Genomic DNA, 18306 nt, shown 5'->3' with positions numbered 1-18306 from the left:
TATCTCACCATGTGTGTGAACTTCCACATCTAAAAGTGACATGAGCAGCAAAGGGTGGTAGAAAAACTTCTCTGGGAAGTGAGTTTCCCTAATATCACAGTAAATTTTATTATTATTTTTTTTAATCCCACTGATGCTTTGTCATTCTTCTTTCCTCTACCTTGTTTTCCATTTCTGCTAAAGCACTGGGACAATTTTTGAAATTATTGAGAGTAGTGAGAACCTTTAAATAATCATAAAATTGTGAGGAAGTGCAATTCAAAAGAAGAAATAGGAGAAAATTAAGCTGAAAGAAACACACCTTAGCTCACTGAGGACAAGAAACAAAGAATTAAAACAGCTGTGAAATCTTAAGAGAGGAGGAGTTTTGAGCAGGAAATGGGAAGCAATGAAGTTCAGATAATGGGATCCATTGTAATGAAGAAGAAATAACAGAAATTGCATAACTGAACATACTGAACAGTCGTGTCCTTGATTTGTTTGCACAATGTCCTTTATGATCCCCATATGAACCCAGGTGGAAAGAACTGCAAACAGGGAAAGCCTGGGAGCAGGAGCTGTGCTGAACCTGCTTCTTCTGGAGCAGCTGTGAAAATGAACAAAGGCACCTTCGGGAGCCCTCCTGGGCTCAGACAGGTTAAAGGGGCAAGTTTGAGTGCCAAAATTCCCCTGTCACAGGGACTGGAGGGGTGGCTTCAGGCAGGGGAGGGTCTGCTGCTGATTTCAGTGCAGGGCTTGTGGCTGGGAGGAGGCTCAGATGACTCAAGTGTCAGAAATTGCTGGAGGTGCTACTCGAATATTTCTGTGACTCACGGCTGCACAATTGATTTGCTGCCATTTGCAGGAGTTTTCTCACTCTCGTGTGCAGAGAGCTCTGCTGTTGGAAATGTTTGTGAAGCTCTTTGAGCTTCACTGGTGCCATCTTTCACCTTGAGAAGCAAGGCTTGGCTTGTGTTTGTTCACTCTGGTGTACTGAGCAGAATTCCAGTTCTGTGAATGGCACCAGGATTGCCCCAGCAATGGGAACTCAGTGGGGTGGGCAGGGTGGGGGCAGAGAAGGTGCTGGGGGAATTCATGCTGTGCTGTTGGGTGTATTTCTGCTTTGGTATTTTTTGACAAACCCAGATCTTGGCCTTTTAGCCAACAAACCCCTTGGGGTAAGGCTTGTCCTGAGTGCTGGCCTCTCCTCTTTTTGCTGGATTGAGCCCATGTGGGTCTGAGGTCCAGCTGGTCCAGGAAGCAGAGATGTTTTACAAAGTGAGAAGTGCTCTGCACTCACAATCCTGGATGGATCAGGCAGTCCTGAGTACCAAAGAGCCACGTGAACTTCAGTTTTGACAGTTTGGCAGAAGGAGTGAGATGTTCTTGTGTTAATTAAAGCTCTTTTCAGCTGGTCAGAGGCCCCAGGCACTCAGTGAGCTTGGCAATCCAGGAAATCTTCCTGCCCTGGACTATACAAGTTAAAACAGGCAATACAGGTTGTCCTGTTGTGTGTGGATTTTCTCCCTTCACAGCCAAATTCTGAAGTGCTTTGTTCACAAACAAGAGATCAGTAGATTTCCCAGGAATCACATTTGATCAGGGCTCAGTTGTGGGGCAAGGTCTGGGTGTGGAGGACTGCATTTAGTTCCCAAACCCCCAGCCTTATCTGCACTGTGTGAAATGAGCACTTTATCTACCCCTGTCCTGGCTTCTCACAGGCAGAGTGAAAGGCATAAATACTTCACTGCTATGTTCAGATAAAAATTTTCCAGGAACAAAGTCATTGTGACAATAAAACATTCAAACAATACTGGTGCAGTGCCAGCAACCAGAGGTCTGGGTACAAGTGGCAGCATGGTACCACTAGAAGAGATGTTTTGTGTGCACCTCTGTATTAAAATGTACTTTTTAACTGAGGTCTGGACTTTAAAACACAATGGATGCCTCCTGTTTATGAGTTCTGTGTAATATGAAAATTAATAACAGGGAAAAAGGATGAGAGTTTTACCCTAAGTGTTACAAGAATTGTGCTTTGGCATTTATAGCACAAAAGGCAGAAGTTGTTTTAACAGTGAGCTAAGGGTTTCTTTTTAAATGTTTTTTTTTTTTTTTCTTTTATTCCAGGGAATGTGACCAGGAATTGTACGAGCCAGGGCTGGTCAGATGTGTACCCTGCACCCTACGCCGTGGCTTGTGGATATGATTCCAACAGCACTCCAGGGGAAGAGGTTTGTAAACATGGATGGGTGAACATCAGGGTTTAACAGGGATCAATATCAGAACTGTACAACCTTCCCAAGCCAAATTTTTCCCATTGCCCCTCTGATTCCTCCAGAGGAAAGGATGCTCTTGAGGATCCCTGGAAGCAGGGTTCAAGAGTTTGGTCAAGGAAATTATCTTCCCTTAGATGTCATAGACTCACAGAATTATGGAATGGCTTGGGATGGAGGGGAACCAAAGGATCATTTCATTCCACACCCTGCCATGTCAGGACACCTTCCACTTGACCAGGTTGTTCCAAAACCTGGCTTTGAACACTTCCAGGGATGGGACATTCAAAATTTCCAGGATGTCAGGACCTGAGAAGATCAGACCATCACCATATGTGATGCCCACGTGTAACTTCAGGTATTTCATTTTCCACAGAACAGTTTGAAACAAGCCCTCCACATTTATATTTATGCTGAAGTAGATATGGTGACTCCAGTCTTTCTATGGCAACATAAGCATCAAAAACTCTAAAGGGATAAAAAATTATATTTTACTGCTCTGCAGATCTCAACCAGCTAAATATCTAGATCACTGTAGGGAACACACATTCTCATGAAATTTTACAAAATTTTGACAGAAAATCCAAAAGTTCTCCGGGATATTGTTTTGGCAACAACATTTGTGTATTATATATTGTTTGTGTATAAATTAGCAATCGCTGACCTGGGTATAATTAGCTTTACAGAGTATTTTCATTCCACTGGAAGGAGTTTGTTACTGGTTTGCTGCATGCTGAGACATGAAGGGTAAAGTCTAAAGAGGATAACAAATGTTAGAAGCAAGATTCACCTAACTCAAAGTTCAGCATCTAATCTAAACTAATCACCTGTAGCAGTCCCATAGTCAACAAGAAAAAGCTGATGCAAGAAAAGTTATATTTCACTGCAATCATATGTTGCAGTATTTATATTTTTATGTAATAGATTGATGTGTTTATATTAAACCTCTGCCCATGCTTTCTGTTGTTGTTGTTGTTTAAGACATACCTCAGTGTTAGCGAATGTTGGACATGGGAATCTCAATGATTAATTAATGTGCTTCCAGTATTCAAAGGGGGGTTACAAAAAGGCCGGAGAGGGATTTTTCACAAGAGCATGGAGTGATGGGGCAAGGGGGAATGGTGTTAAGCTGAAGGAGGGCAGGTTTAGATGAGATATGGGGAAGAAATTCCTCCCTGTGAGGGTGGTGAGGCCCTGGCACAGGTTACCAGAGAAGCTGTGGCTGCACCATCCTGGGAAGTGTCCAAGGCCAGGTTGGAGAGGGCTGGAAACACCTGGGACAGTGGAAGGTTTCCCTGCCCAGGACAGGGGGTGGAATTAGGTGATTTTTAAGGTCCCTTCCAACCCAATCCATTCTGGGGTTCTGTGCATGGTCACACACTTCCAAGGCACTCGAAGAGTTAACAGGGCACCTGAGCAGAACTGAGCCAGCTCTGAGAGTGAAAGAAAACAGAATACAGCAAAGGGAGAGGTGCACAAAGAAGAGAGCCTTGGTCTGCCTTCGGGGTCAGCCAGCACTTCACACCCTGGAGTGTCCATCCCTCAGACTGAGCTGTGTGCTGCAGAAACCACTGCCCCAGCCCTGCTGGGGAAGGACCCCCACCCTGGGCTCTGGGTTGTGTTCCTGCTGCTCGGGGGATTTGGGAATTCCTGGGACATGCTCCGGCCACCCAATGGATTGCAGCGTTGCCAGAGTGCCACGTTGCCAGGAGAACCTCTATTGTGTTCTTTTTAATTCTTTCTTAATTATTTTCCCTTGATTTCCACAGGTTTTTTTCCGGCTGTTAAAGTCCAATTTGTGTGAAAGGTGGCTGAGGGGGGTGAACATGCAGTAGCAGCCTGTGAAGAAGAATAGATTTTTGTTTTGTTGTTGTTGAACTGGCAGTGAGTTTGGGGAGCAAGAAGTGAAGGGAATAGGGAAAAAAACAGCAGGCTGTACAGGACATGAGGTCCAGGAAAGACTGATAAGCTTCCAGGAGTAAAACACCTCATGAACTTTTGGTCTCAGGCCAGAAACAACCAGAAAAATAAATAAATAAATAAATAAGGGTAGTGTGTAAGGTTTTAGCTGTGAATTCTGGCAGCCCCTAAAGTATCAGATGATGTAGGCACCAAAGTGCTGCTCTTGGGGCCCACGCAGGGATGATGAGCCCTTCTCCAAGCTGACCCTTCAAAGTAGTGCATTGGCAAATGGGGAGTGGGGTTGTTATCCTGCTCCTCTGTCAGATGGGATGCTCTGGTCCCTTCCGTGCTTCCATCTGCTCCAGGGGCCACCCCAGGGTCTCTGTGGGTTCTGCCTGAAGATGGTGAAACAGAGACACACAGAGGTCAGTTCAGCCCACATTTCTCTCCAAAGAAATTTCATTTACTCTCGAGGGAACCTCAATGGCTTTGGGCTGGATGTCATAAACCCCAAAGCACGTGGTTCCTGAAAGACTTTATATCAGTATTTCTCTTCTTTTTCTCTCAAAATTGTAAATGTATCCTATTGCCAACAACAAGGGACAAATGTTGAGGTTACTGAATTGAAACCAAGGAAAATAAATCTCAGTTATTCTCAATTTAGCACCTAGCTCAAATAGTTATTATTATCACACTTGTGTGAAATTAAGCAGAAGCTTTTATAAGTCAAAGAGACAATGATGAAGTTGCCTGATTCATCTTATAAATCAGTCAGGCATCCTGGCATGCATTGCCTTCACTTATCTACATCCCTTTCTTTTCTAATAGTAATATTTTATAATCTGGACCCCGAGTGAAATTTCAATTCCATTTATGATCTTGGGTCAAATTCTCTGCTTTGATATCTCTAGAATAGGAACCAATTGTCATCAGCAAGTGCAGTGAAGAGCGAGAAGTCATTATGTGCTGTTTCCAGAGCAGAGATGACCCCACACCCTGCATTAAAGCAGAACCGTCCCTCTCTGCACCACAAGGATTAGTCACCTCATAAAATATGAGGGGACAAAGCAGGGAATTGCTTGTTGAATAACACCAGGAGCTTTCTGTGCATAACTTGCTCCTGGGGGTAACTCTAAGAAGCAGAAGGCCTACTTTTCTCTGCTCTCCTAAATGAAGTGTGGGACAACCTCTTCCTCCTACAGTCCCCTACCAGGAGCTCCTTCCCTCTGCTGGCCAAGCCTTTCCTGGAACAGTTCTGCTCTGGTGCCACCAAAAATAGAGATAATAGAGAGAGATGAAATCAGCATGAGGGAGGTTGACTGCTTTAATTAGAAGAGTCAGAGCTGCCTTTGGGATCCCGAACTCCAGGAAGCTGGAAAGAAGACTTTATCTTGGGGGTACTGGTGGATGAGAGGCTGGACTGTGCTGACCATGTGCACCTGTAGCCCAGAAATCCGATTTTATCCTGGGCTGATCCCACAGCCTGGGCAGCAGGGAAAGAGGGGATTCTGCCCCTCTGCCCCCTTCAGGGGAGGCCCCACCTGCAGAGCTTTATCTGGGCAAGACCAGGCAGATAAATTGTCCTGAAACCCTTGAATTATCTGTCCAGAGTGACCCAAAGCTCTCAGCGATGTGGCTGTAAGGACACGGAGCTTTAACCACCCGTGAGATCTGTGAAGATATGGCCAGTGTTGTCTCTGAAAACTCTCCTGTTTTAACACCCCTCCAAGCTGGCTTGTGCAAATGCTAAAGGATTGCAACTCATCCCAGCCCCACTGGTTCTGTAAAGTACCAAATACTTGTCAAAGCCTGTGAAAATAGCACATAAAAATGTCAGCTCTCAATGTTATGGAAGAATATTTCTCCAAACAAGGTTAGGTTTAGATTTTCTGTCTAACCTGCTCTTTTGTGGTTTTGGTTGTTTGGGTTGTTTATAGAAGATGGTGACAAGGAGGGCAGAGGAGGGTCAGTCAAGAGCTGGAAAAAAAAAAATTCCATAAACTGAGTGAGAGTCTCATAAAAACTTAAATTATTTTTTAATTGATACATGTCTAAATAATTTTACCTCTTGATTTTTTCTTTTTTTTTTTTTTTTTAAGATGAAAAATCAAAATCTATTGATTTAGAGTGTTGCTAGAGAGCTTTGGAGAGCTTATTTGCCCATTTTATTTAGACTGGGATTCCCTGTTGGTTCCAAGCCCTGTGGTTCCCCATGCTCAGAGATTCCCTCTGTGCACAAAGAGAAAAACCATGAAATGATTTCCAACTTAACACTTACTTCTGAGTTAACCGTGAGAATGTTTTAAGTTTTTACTTGCCTAAAACAGTGTAAATTCCACAAAAGCACACCAATTTCCCAGGCAGCTCTGCCCCCAGACCTCCTAAATAAAATCAGTCTCACCACACTCACCGCATCAAGACCCGGTGTAGCGCAGTCTTTAGCTGAACATTGGTCACTCCTGTTCCACGAGGTTTTAGGCTGCAGCTGTCCCTGAAGGTGTCAAATCAGCCTCCTTCCAGCAGGAACCTTCCTCCTGTGTAACTTTAACCTGAGTTTGGGGTGGTCCAAGCCCTGCTGCAACCAGGTGTGTTCTCCACACTCACAGCGGCGGTGTTTGAGTCACGTGCGCTGCTGGATGGGGTTTTAAGGGGTGAAGGAGTCAGAGATGTTTTAAAAGAATGGAGAAGGATGATTTCCTTGTCCCAGCAGAGTGACGCTGTGTTTAGGAGTGCATTTTGTACCTCTCTGAAAGCCCTGTTTTCTTTCTTTCACACCAGCAAACAGCGTTCTACGGAACGGTCAAGACCGGCTACACCATCGGACACACCTTGTCCCTCATCGCCCTCACGGCTGCCATGATCATTCTGTGTCTCTTCAGGTGAGACCACCAGCAGAAGAAGGCACAGGGAAGGTGTTTGCTAAGACAGGTGTCTTCCAGGGAAAAGCCAAAACTTCCCTTGGGATGGAGAATGTAAACCCCCTCCCTCTGAATCATTATTATTTTGAAATTTAGGGGCTTTCAGGCAAAGATATGGAAATAGGAATAACAGTTCTTTAACAGGAAAATTAAAATAAAAATGTAGAAGTACAAAAAGGGCAAACAAACAAACAAACAAACAAACAAACAAAAAGGCAAACTAACAACAAAAGAAAAACCCTGACAGAGCCAGAACACAGCAAAATAACCTGACACCCTGTAGGTCAGGGTGCTGGTACCAGTCCAGTCAAGCCCTCCTGCAGTGACAGATGTGGCTCTGTTGGAGCAGAGATGATCCTGTAGAAGGGTGGAGTTTCCTCTGAAGCTCCAGTGGTGCTGGGATGGGTCTGCTCTTCCTCTGGGAATGCAGAGCACACAGGCTGTGCTGGGCTCTGAATGCCAGGGTTTATCCAGGTGGGAATGCAGTGCACACAGGCTGTGCTGGGCTCTGAATGCCAGGGTTTATCCAGGTGGGAATGCAGAGCACACAGGCTGTGCTGGGCTCTGAATGCCAGGGTTTATCCAGCTGGGAATGCAGTGCACACAGGCTGTGCTGGGCTCTGAATGCCAGGGTTTATCCAGGTGGGAATGCAGTGCACACAGGCTGTGCTGGGCTCTGAATGCCAGGGTTTATCCAGGTGGGAATGCAGTGCACACAGGCTGTGCTGGGCTCTGAATGCCAGGGTTTATCCAGCTGGGAATGCAGTGCACACAGGCTGTGCTGGGCTCTGAATGCCAGGGTTTATCCAGGTGGGAATGCAGAGCACACAGGCTGTGCTGGGCTCTGAATGCCAGGGTTTATCCAGGTGGGAATGCAGTGCACACAGGCTGTGCTGGGCTCTGAATGCCAGGGTTTATCCATTGGGAATGCAGAGCACACAGGCTGTGCTGGGCTCTGAATGCCAGGGTTTATCCAGGTGGGAATGCTGGGCTCCTCCCCTGGGTGCAGCATCTCCCATGGATGGTGGAATTGGATCAGCCCTGCAGGGAGCCTGGATGGCCCCTGGACAGCAGAGATCCCCTGGAGGGAGGATGGGTCCTGGAAGGGATAAGGAACACTGCCCCAGCTGGGTTTAATAACTGGTCCATTAACAGAAGTTCCCCCCCACTGGAGTTATCAGGAATGGGTTATACAATAGATAAAGAAAAAACACCTCCCTGAGAGGTTTCAAGAGATGGCAAATAGAAGACACGCTTTTGGTTACATATTGCAACCCAAGACAAAATTATATTTGAATTGTATTGTTTTCATACTGACCCTACATAGGAAATATGAAACAAGCACTTATTGTTAAATGTAAGTTATAGGTGTAGTTTTAATGATTGGTTTATGCACAAGTCTATAAGCTCTTAACAATTTGCTGTTGGTCAGAAAACTTTTAGAAGACCTTGTAACACAGAGAATTTCGGCTGCTGTTGGCAGGACATGAGCTGCTGCCATCTTCCAGTTTTCTCACCCTGTTTTGAGCCTGATTTTACAATAAAAGCTCAAGCAACATCTCCCAGCAGTCCCGTCCCGTTATTCAGAAACATTAATATCTGACAGGGACACGTGCAAATTGCCTCCACAAGGTACAAGGTGCCAGCCAGGCTGGTGAAACCCTTGAGGATCCTGCTTTTCCTTCGTGGGGAACAGCTTAACTTGACTTGCCTCTGCCTGGAGGCACAGAGGACTCAGCCCAGCCCCATTATCTTGCCATCACAGGAGATCAGCATCACGACCTCTGCCAGTGCACAGTGGCTCGTTAAGAGGTGGTAATTTGATTGTGTTGCTGAGTGAGATCTGGTGTGGTTCTGGTGTCTGTACAAAGTACCCATTTCCAGACTATTAGGCCTTTCACTTTAGCTGATGTAAAGTTTCTCTTGGAAAAAAAACCAACTCTTACTTGAACAGAATTCATCTCCAAAATATTAGTGGGTAAGAAATAGAAAAACTCTGGTGTAGTTCTCAGTATCATTAACAACCAGTAATTTTTAAGTGAAAATACAGTTCATATTGCTCCAGAAAGCCTGTAATATGTGTTAATTCTGCCAACAGATGCTAAGAATTTATTTGCCTGCTGGAAGAGATGTTTCACTTTGAAAAGAATTATTACAGCAGAAACATTCTGTAGAAAATAGCCCTTTATCACGAGCACAGTCTGCTCAGTCAAAAACATTTCTTTTCCCGTGGAGAGCAGTGGGATGGACCTGTTTTCTGTCATTCTGTATCTTTTGCTGTTTTTCTGAGGATTGAAAAAGCAGCAGTACTGCTGCAGATACATGGATTGCCACGTTCTGTGGAAACAGAGAGGCTTAAGTGGATTTGTGGTGATGTTCATCAGACCAGAGCCTGTCTCAGGGCTTCCAATGTTTAATTGGGACTCTGTCATGGCTGAAGAAATGTGTAAATATAAAAATAATGCTTTTGAGAAGATTTCCTATTCAGAAATGTTTCACTTCTTCCCAACAGAAAACTGCACTGTACTCGAAATTACATTCACATGCACCTCTTCATGTCCTTCATCATGAGAGCCATCGCAGTCTTCATAAAGGATGTCATCCTCTTTGAAAGTGGGGAGTCTGAGCACTGCTTCGTGAGCTCAGTAAGTAACCTTGCACTCGAAATTTCCACCTCCTTTTGCTGCCCCTCTTAAGCAATGCACCAAAAGTTACTTTGCAAGTGCTTGTGAGGTGGTACTTCGGGAAGATTTCAAATCCTTTTCTCATTCGAAAGGAAAAAATAACCCATGATTGCTGCCATTTGGCTCATGTGGAGAAGGAATACATAATTATCAGAGTCCAAAATGTATATATTTATATTTTAGATATGATTCTTTCTGAAGTTTGACTTGGTGGTCTTAGAGGTGTCTTTTTGAACCTTAAGGATTTCATCAGGCCAAACCCACAAGTGAGGCTGCACAGGATTTTGGGGCTCCTGTCTGTGCTGTGCCCATCTCCCAGCCACATGCTAATTTCTTGGATATCCTGGTCAAAGGAGGTTTGTGTTTAGGGGTTCAATAAAACCTTTTCCTTCAGTGAGGATGGGAGGCAGATCCAAATTCACATAACTAATTTTAGTTATCTGTGGGGTAAGTACCTACACGTGAGCTGTGGATGTGCAGTGTATCCATAGACAGTGGGCTCTAATTCATCTGTTCCCTGGAGTCTGGAATGCTGCTGAATCCTTTGGGAGAAGGTACCTGCATGTGGGTGACTCTCTGGGCTCCAGGGACCAGATCCCTGCAGGACTTTCGGCAGGAAATCCATGTGCAGACATCATCACCCATTTTTCATCTGAATCAGCATCCCACGCTCGCTGTCTGCAACTGTGAGATTTCCCCACTGGGATGATAAATAAGGCGAATAAAGGAGCTGGGTTATTTTTTTGCCTTTCAAACTCGGCGTTATCAGCTGGTGCAAACATTAAGGAGGGAGAAGGGCTGTTTATCTAAAGGCCACACTGACGTAAGAGGACACCAGTCGTGAATAAATTTAGGCAGGAAATTGAAATCACCAAAATGAAGAGACGCGATCAGAAGTTATCCAGGGAAAGGAAAAAAAAAAAAAAGAAAGAAAAACAGGAACCCTTCATAGTAAATTCAGAGTATTACATGAGCTGCTTGCTGATAATAGCAGAGGATGGGGCACAGCACTCCAGCAGATACCTCTGGACCTGCTTTTTATGTCATACAGCACCAAAAAAAAATTATTCTCTTTTCTTTTCCATCCACCCAGTTTCTTCCTTGCTTGCTGGCTTTCCTATATCCTTACCTGAGTCCTGTCCCTGCTGTTATAATGATCTTTTTGCTTGAGTATCTCTCAGTTGAAACCCAGAGCAGCCTCCTCTCAGCTTTTCCCAAGAACTGCATGCAGCATGATTCGTTCCCCTTGGAATGTCCCCCTGTGCTCCTTCCTCCCTGTGATTCACTGGGATCTGTATTCTTGGAATGGGATTCTCCTGTGGAGGTCCATGAATGGGTAGAAAGACACTGAAACTGGAATAAATTGCCACAGATTAATTATCAATGCCAATTAGCAGAGGAGCCAGGATAGGACAGGCCATGGAGTGTGAACCAACCTCCCATCCCTGTGGGAGCTTGCACTGGGTTTTGCTGGATCAGGACTGAGGCACAGTTGCAGAGAGCTGAGTGAGAATTGTGTGCTTCTCATCCATCCAGAAACATTTCTGGGTGTAAATAGAGAATTTTCCTGCAGGATCCAGAATACCTGCGCTTTCAGGCAGCCCCATGGCTACAACATTTTTGTGTTTCTCCCCATCAGAAGATTTTTGAGTTAATTGCCAGCTCAGGGTGAATGGCTGAATGATACATAATGGTTTTAAAATTATGTTAGACAGATCTGTCTCCACCACACCCCTTCTGCACCAGCCGTGATCCAGCATTTTGGACAACTTTTTAGGTCCAATCTAAAAATACTGACTCAAAATGCCTCTCTTAACGTTCATCTGTTAGGACAAAAGGTTGTAAAATCTATTGAGCTCCTGTGGGGTGGGTTGGGTCAGGTTAGGTTGGCTTGAGTAAAGTTTGTGCTTTGAACTTGCAGGATAAAGCCTGACTTGGGAGCCCTGGTGTAAATTCATATACTCAGGGTTTTATACACAATTCCCTGAGGGTTGTGTGGCTGTGGCCCTGAGCTCATTCAGTCTGGGGAGAGATTTGAACAAACAATTTGCTGAATGCCCTCACTGCTGCTCTGGTTTAGAACAGGGCAAACTCAAAGCAGTAAAACTGTTTCATTAGAAGAGAAATCACACTTGGTTCCTTTAGGCAATGAAAGGGTAAAGACATCCCCCTTCCAGAACAGATTTAGTGCTATAAAATCCAAATTAATCGAAACCTCTCCGAGCATTTTTGAAGAAGGCACCAAAGTCCTCAATTTGATATTACCTGCTGTAGTGAGAAGACTTTATGTTTTGTGCTCCAGCCACACAAATGTACGTTAAGCTCTCCACCAATAAATGTTTCAATGCTTCAATCAAGTAGGAACTCCAACACAGGAAGATGTATATGTAATAAAAAACCATCTTTTTAAATAGGCTTTACTGCATTTTTACTTCATTTTACCTAGTTTGGAGCACTTCAGGTGTGTAATGGTGTTAACTCTCCACCATTTTAAATGCGAAGAGTTATGGATTGCCACTGAGTTCAACATGAACAAACACCCCAAAAAAGTAATTTTATTGAGCATTTCTATGGGCCACAGTGCCTGAGAATGTGGCTGCAAGCATTTCAAGGCCAGTGCAGCCAAAATACAAATGATGAGCATCACTGAGTCATGGTGAGAGCCAGCACTGGGTGATGTTTGCAGAACGATGTGAGGCACCCGCAGCCTTTTGAGTTCCTTGGTCCCACTTTATGAATAAACTCACTCCTGGGGGAAAGAAAAGTTTTGCTGCTTGGGTGAAAAAATCAACCCATTTTTAATTGGGCAGACACCCTGAGTTGACAAGCAGGGCTTGTTTTTATGACTAAAAGGAGCAGGTTTAAATGATCTTTAAAGCCAGAACCTGCACAGGGCCACTTGTCCCACGGCAAGGGAACTCAGCACCCGTGGCTTTGTAAATGTCCCTCACTCCTCCTCCTGTTCCCAGGGGTCCAAATCTGTTAGATTTGTTTCTAGGCACAGCGTGGCACATTTGGCTCATGGAGAATTCTTAGGCTGACCTCTTCCAAAAGCTGATTTTTGTGGGATTTTCCAGTGAGAAACAAAACTCCACAGAGACCTTGAATTTTCCACAGGGGCACAAACAGCACAGGGGTGTGATGGCCACGCACAGACACAAGGTTTTGCTCAAGGTACCATGAGGAGGCCAAATCCACTTCCTCCCTCTCGCTCATAATGTATTCATATAATTACAATTTCTTATAATTACAATTGCAATTATACATAACTGAATCATCCCATTGGCCTAAATGGATTAAAAACAGGCAGCTGTGTTTGTCAGCTGGGCCTTTGAGCACTTGGAAGTGGAGATGATCAGGCTCAGAGGGCTCTGAGGAACCACCCACTCAGATTTCTTCAAGAACTTTTGGGTTTGACTCATTCAGGTTGTATGCTCTCTCACTAATGGGTCATTTCTGATGGAAAACTCACCCCACATGGCGTTGTTACATCTCCAAATTGTTCACAGTGTGTGAAAATTGCACCATTTTACAGTCTGGATTTGCCATCTTTTTTTTTCTGGTTTTTTTGTTTGTTTGTGTGGTGTGTTTTTTGTATTATTATTATTATTATTATTATTATTATTATTATTATTATTATTATTATTATTATTATTTATTTTTATTGTTGTTCTTTTTTTTGTTTTTTTCCCCCTGCCAGACTCAAGAAGTTTTAATTTTTCACACTGATTCCCTTAGGTTTAGTGCCCTTTCCTCTTGGCGTTCCCACAATTTATCTTCCCCTTTCCTTCTCTCCCTGGGGAACACCCTGTAAGAAACAACAGTCAAAACAACAAACGTGGTAGAAGGATTGAACTGAGCTCTTCAATTGTTGTTTTATTTGATTTTTTTGGTCGGTTTAGGGATGGGTTTTGATATAGTTTCATTACTGTCATATCCGAATGGCATAATAATGATGAACCACTTACATTTCCAGCCTTGCTGAAGACAAAGCCAACAGTTTTCTGTAAACAAAGATCAGGTTCTACAGGTTAAATTCAGGCTGATTTTTCTTCTGAACTCTGCAAGTTTGCCCTTGCTGGAGATTCAGCCAAGGGAGGTCACATCGTTTGTCTTTTCCCTTTTGTATTATTCCAGTAACACAAAAAATTCCAGCACAAAAATTATTCTTTGCAGGGGAGAGTGGGAGTTCAGCAGTTGAGAATTTACATGCATATCTCATATTTTCAGAGTGAAAAATTGGTGGGTTTTTAATGTTAATTCCCTCAGGACAAACTGATAAGAGCTACAAGCCCCTAAATGAATTTTATTTATGGAAGTTGAAGACAGATACATTTTCATTTCCAGCAGTGAGGCTGCTCAGATCCATGTGGGAGCCCCATGATATTCAGGCTGATGGAGAAATGGAACAGTAGAAGTTTTTTGTGCACTTGTGTTAAAGCAAAACAAACATTGGAGGGTCAGTTGTTTCCTTGGGTGATATCTGATGAACACTGCTACAATCTAAGGTTTACAGCAAAACAGAAGGGAAGGGAAAAAAAGGAACAAAACAAAACAAAAAAACCCGAACGAGCCCTAGAGAAAGGCCCTGTAAATCATGCAAAACAACAGGAAGAAAGCAAAGGGAAGGAATGGAGGCATCCTGGAAAAAACCCAGCCATGAAGGCAGGTCAGACTCTGGCAGAGCTCTGGAGGAGGAATTTTCTTTACTTAAGTGACCCTATAATCCTGGACACAGCAGTGCCACCTTAACATACTGCAGTTGCCAAAAAAAAAGGGAAAATGGGAAAAGTGTGAGGAAGGGCTTTATTAAATTTCCATCAGCTTCTCTTTTTAGTTTGTGCCTTGTGGTTGACTTGGCTGATCACTGAAGATGTGCCCATGAGTGCCATTATCCTGGGACTGGTGAGCCCAAAACAGGCACAGTTAACCCATTTACCAAGATAATTCTGTTTTTACATCTGAACTCAACTCTGAGTCTTCTGACACCCAGGTGGGACCAAGCCAGAGCTAATCAGCATCTCAGAAATACTCACAAGGTGGCTCCCAAAAATCAAACAAGAATTCCTAAGAGACACAATAGAAAGGCCGAGTCCTTCAAGACTGACAGGTGCATAACCCCTGTTAAAATCAGCAAAGAGAAATTCTTAAATAGCTTTGAGGATCACAGTCATGGGGCTTAAAGTTGCTTCTCGTGTGAGGGAAAGCAGATGTAAGAGTTTCTTCCCGAATCCACCAGGACAGTGTTGGATTTCAGGAAGCCTGCATGGGAAGTGGGCAAGGCATGAGGTGCAGCCATGAGCACCACATTTTTTGTTGGTGTAAACTGGTACAGCTCCATTTATTTTAACACAAAATTCACTGGTGCAGCTCCTTTTATTTTAATGCAAATTTTACTTGTGCAACTCCACTTGTTTCATTACAAAATTCACTGGTGCAACTCCATTTATTTTAATTAGTACAGGATCTGCCCCTGCCATGCTTTGCACATGAAATAGAGGCTGTCTCATGTAATTTCCTTGTAAATCCTCACCTCATCCCTGGCAATGTCCAAGCCCAGGTTGGGCAGGGTTTGGAGCACCCTGGGATAGTGGAAGGTGTCCCTGCCATGGCAGGGGGTGGCACTGGTTGATCTCTAATGTCCCTTCCAACCCAAACCATTCTGGGATTCTGTTTCTACAAATGCCTTGCCATTTTCGGCTGGCTTTCCACTGGCTCTGAGGAGGTGAAAGTACAGAGGAAAACCAAGTTTATCTCCTGGGACCTTGGATTTCATATGACTTTGGATTCAGCTCTTTCTGCAGAAATAATTCCCTAAGGAGGGATACAACGCTTCATTGGTGGCCCAACCTTGTTGCAGGTGGAAGAGGCACAGGGAAGAAATAGAAATTGATCCAAAAGCTTCTCCCTGATGTCCCCATTGCTGCACAGTTTTGATGGGAGCAGGAAAGCCTCACCTGGCTGAGGCAGGGCTTGGGTCAGGCTGTACTTCTGGGAAGGGCATTTCTGCTTTATGAAGTGGTAGCAAATCCACGAGCCCAGACACAAATCCAGGTTGTACTGGCTTCATAAATTGCCCAATGACAGCTGACACGAGGCAAGAATTCCAGGGCAATGATGGCTGCATGGAAAGGTAATGGTTTGTGACCTGAAGGAAAGCGGGTTGAGATAAATTGAATTAATTAACCTCTGTCAAGGCTTTAGAGTGCACCTGCATAAAGTTTCTGGGGCACCATGGGTACAGAGCAGGAAGTTAACAGGGAAAATTTGGGTTTGGGACATCTTCTCCCCATGCCTGAGACAGACAGTGACTGTGAATCCAGTTAAATTGATCTACCTGTACTCTCAATAATATATTTTTATACTTAGAGTTGAAGCCTCTGAAAGATTCATCATCCAGACATACGATTACTATTCCCATGAAGGTCTTTTATTTTTCATAAGTCCTGATAGATCATAAATTGCTTTAACAGAGACTTTCAAGCTGGAGCCTATGTGCTTCCATCATGAGCCACTTTGCTTCTGTCAGGATGGCCTTTTAAGAATTTCTCGAACCACATTTCTTCATTCACAGATATTGTTCTTAACAGCCTAAATTTCTGTGCATCTTCCAGGAAAACCTGCAGAGCCACCCATAGTGCAGCAATTTATTGTTTGAGATTCCCTGCTTGTCACACCCGCTGATAGGGAGGGAGGGAGTCAAAGGCACCCAGGTGATTTAGGAGGAGTTTTCTCCTCTGAGTATTTGAAGACAATTCACTTTCACTATTGAACATAAACTTTGTGGAGCTTTTTTATTGCCCACTTGTTTGAATCTAGTCTACAACTGCAATTAAACTGAGGGAAGAAAGGAAAGTGATGGCTTTTTGCCCAGCAGTCTGCCTTGTTTGGTTTTAATTTGCTTTTTTGCTGTTGTTACACAAAAGTTTGGGTGTGCTAAGCCTAACCTAGCATAAGTTAGTTTTTCCTTCTTCTCTTCTCTTCTCTTCTCTTCTCTTCTCTTCTCTTCTCTTCTCTTCTCTTCTCTTCTCTTCTCTTCTCTTCTCTTCTCTTCTCTTCTCTTCTCTTCTCTTCTCTTCTCTTCTCTTCTCTTCTCTTCTCTTCTCTTCTCTTCTCTTCTCTTCTCTTCTCTTCTCTTCTCTTCTCTTCTCTTCTCTTCTCTTCTCTTCTCTTCTCTTCTCTTCTCTTCTCTTCTCTTCTCTTCTCTTCTCTTCTCTTCTCTTCTCTTCTCTTCTCTTCTCTTCTCTCTTCCTTTTCTTAAAGTATGTTTTTCTTTTCCTCCCTACCATCTCTTTTCCTTTCCTTTTTATTTCCTTGGCTCAGCAAATTGGTTTGACCCTAAAGCTCATTCTTGGAGGAGCAGAGTCCCCCCACTAGAGAACCGTTCTATTTCTGCCCACAATTTCCATTGCCACCATCCCAACTTTCTACAAATTCATCCTCCAGCACCAAAACTGGAGTCAGCAGGGGCTTTGCCCTTGGCTTCTCTAGGGTTAAAGGCAACAAAAATCCCTACTTGAGAGGACAAGAAGGATGTTGAGGGGCTGGAGCGTGTCCAGGGAAGGGAACGGAGCTGGGAAGGGTCTGGAGCCCCAGGAGGGGCTGAGGGAGCTGGGAAGGGGCTCAGCCTGGAGAAAAGGAGGCTCAGGGGGGACCTTGTGGCTCTGCACAGCTCCTGACAGGAGGGGACAGCCAGGGGGGTCAGGCTCTGCTCCCAGGGAACAGGGACAGGACAAGGGGAAATTACCTCAAGTTGTACCAGAGGAGGTTTAGATTGGATATTAGGGAAAAAGTTCTCCACCAAAAGGGTTCTCAGGCATTGGAAGGGGCTGTCCAGGGCAGTGATGGAGTCCCCATCCCTGGATGGATTTAAAAGAATCCTAGACGTGGCACTTGGGGACGTGGTTCAGTGGTGGCCTTGGCAGTCCTGGATTTACAGTAGGACTCAATGATAATAAGTCAAAACTTTTTTGGAGACTTATTTAGTCTCCAAACCAAATGATTTTCTGATCCTGTGAACTAAAAGTTAAGTTAAAAGCAGAGAAAAATCCCCTGTGAAAACTGAAAACGTGTTTGGAAACCGAGTCCATCCTGACATCTCCATGCCCCATGCACAGAAATTAATGGGCCATGTTTAGCCATGGACAGAACAGTTAGATTATAAAATTATTGGGGATTTGACACTTACATGAATTCCAGTGCCATGATAGTGAGATGGGGAATTAATCATGTTGTGCAACCTTACAAGCAGAGCAATCATTTGGTTGTTGGATCATTGTTTCAGATTTCATTATGCTTTGGTTAAAGTGGATGTCTTAACAGAAGGGGTGGGGTGGGAACAGCTCAAAAGTGATGTATTCCTGAATTTAATTCTGATTATGAGTGTCTGAAGTGGAACTGTAGTTATGGAGATGTAGGGTTGGGCCAGTCCTGTGCTGGAAATTCCCAATTTCAGCATCTCCAAAGCAGGTGATACCTGCCCAGTGCTATCCCTTCTTCCACCCTTCCATGAGTGGGACCTATGAAAAGCTTTTAAATAAGGTCAAGGAA

General features: G+C 44.1%; 1 protein-coding gene across 1 annotated transcript in view; it reads left to right on the top strand.

Moving 5' to 3' along the window:
* The window catches only part of LOC134560671 (vasoactive intestinal polypeptide receptor), a 114148-nt gene that overhangs the window by 67012 nt on the left and 28830 nt on the right, over positions 1 to 18306 (top strand). The window contains exons 4-6 of the mRNA XM_063416904.1: positions 2107 to 2210; positions 6933 to 7033; positions 9585 to 9717. Of these exons, the coding sequence (XP_063272974.1) occupies positions 2107 to 2210; positions 6933 to 7033; positions 9585 to 9717 (338 nt within the window). The remainder of the gene's footprint in view (positions 1 to 2106; positions 2211 to 6932; positions 7034 to 9584; positions 9718 to 18306) is intronic.

The sequence above is a fragment of the Prinia subflava genome, chromosome 1 (assembly GCF_021018805.1).
Source record: "Prinia subflava isolate CZ2003 ecotype Zambia chromosome 1, Cam_Psub_1.2, whole genome shotgun sequence".
Lineage (NCBI taxonomy): Eukaryota > Metazoa > Chordata > Aves > Passeriformes > Cisticolidae > Prinia > Prinia subflava.
The sequence above is the reverse complement of the archived record's forward strand: the minus strand, read 5'-3'. Positions and strand labels throughout refer to the sequence as shown.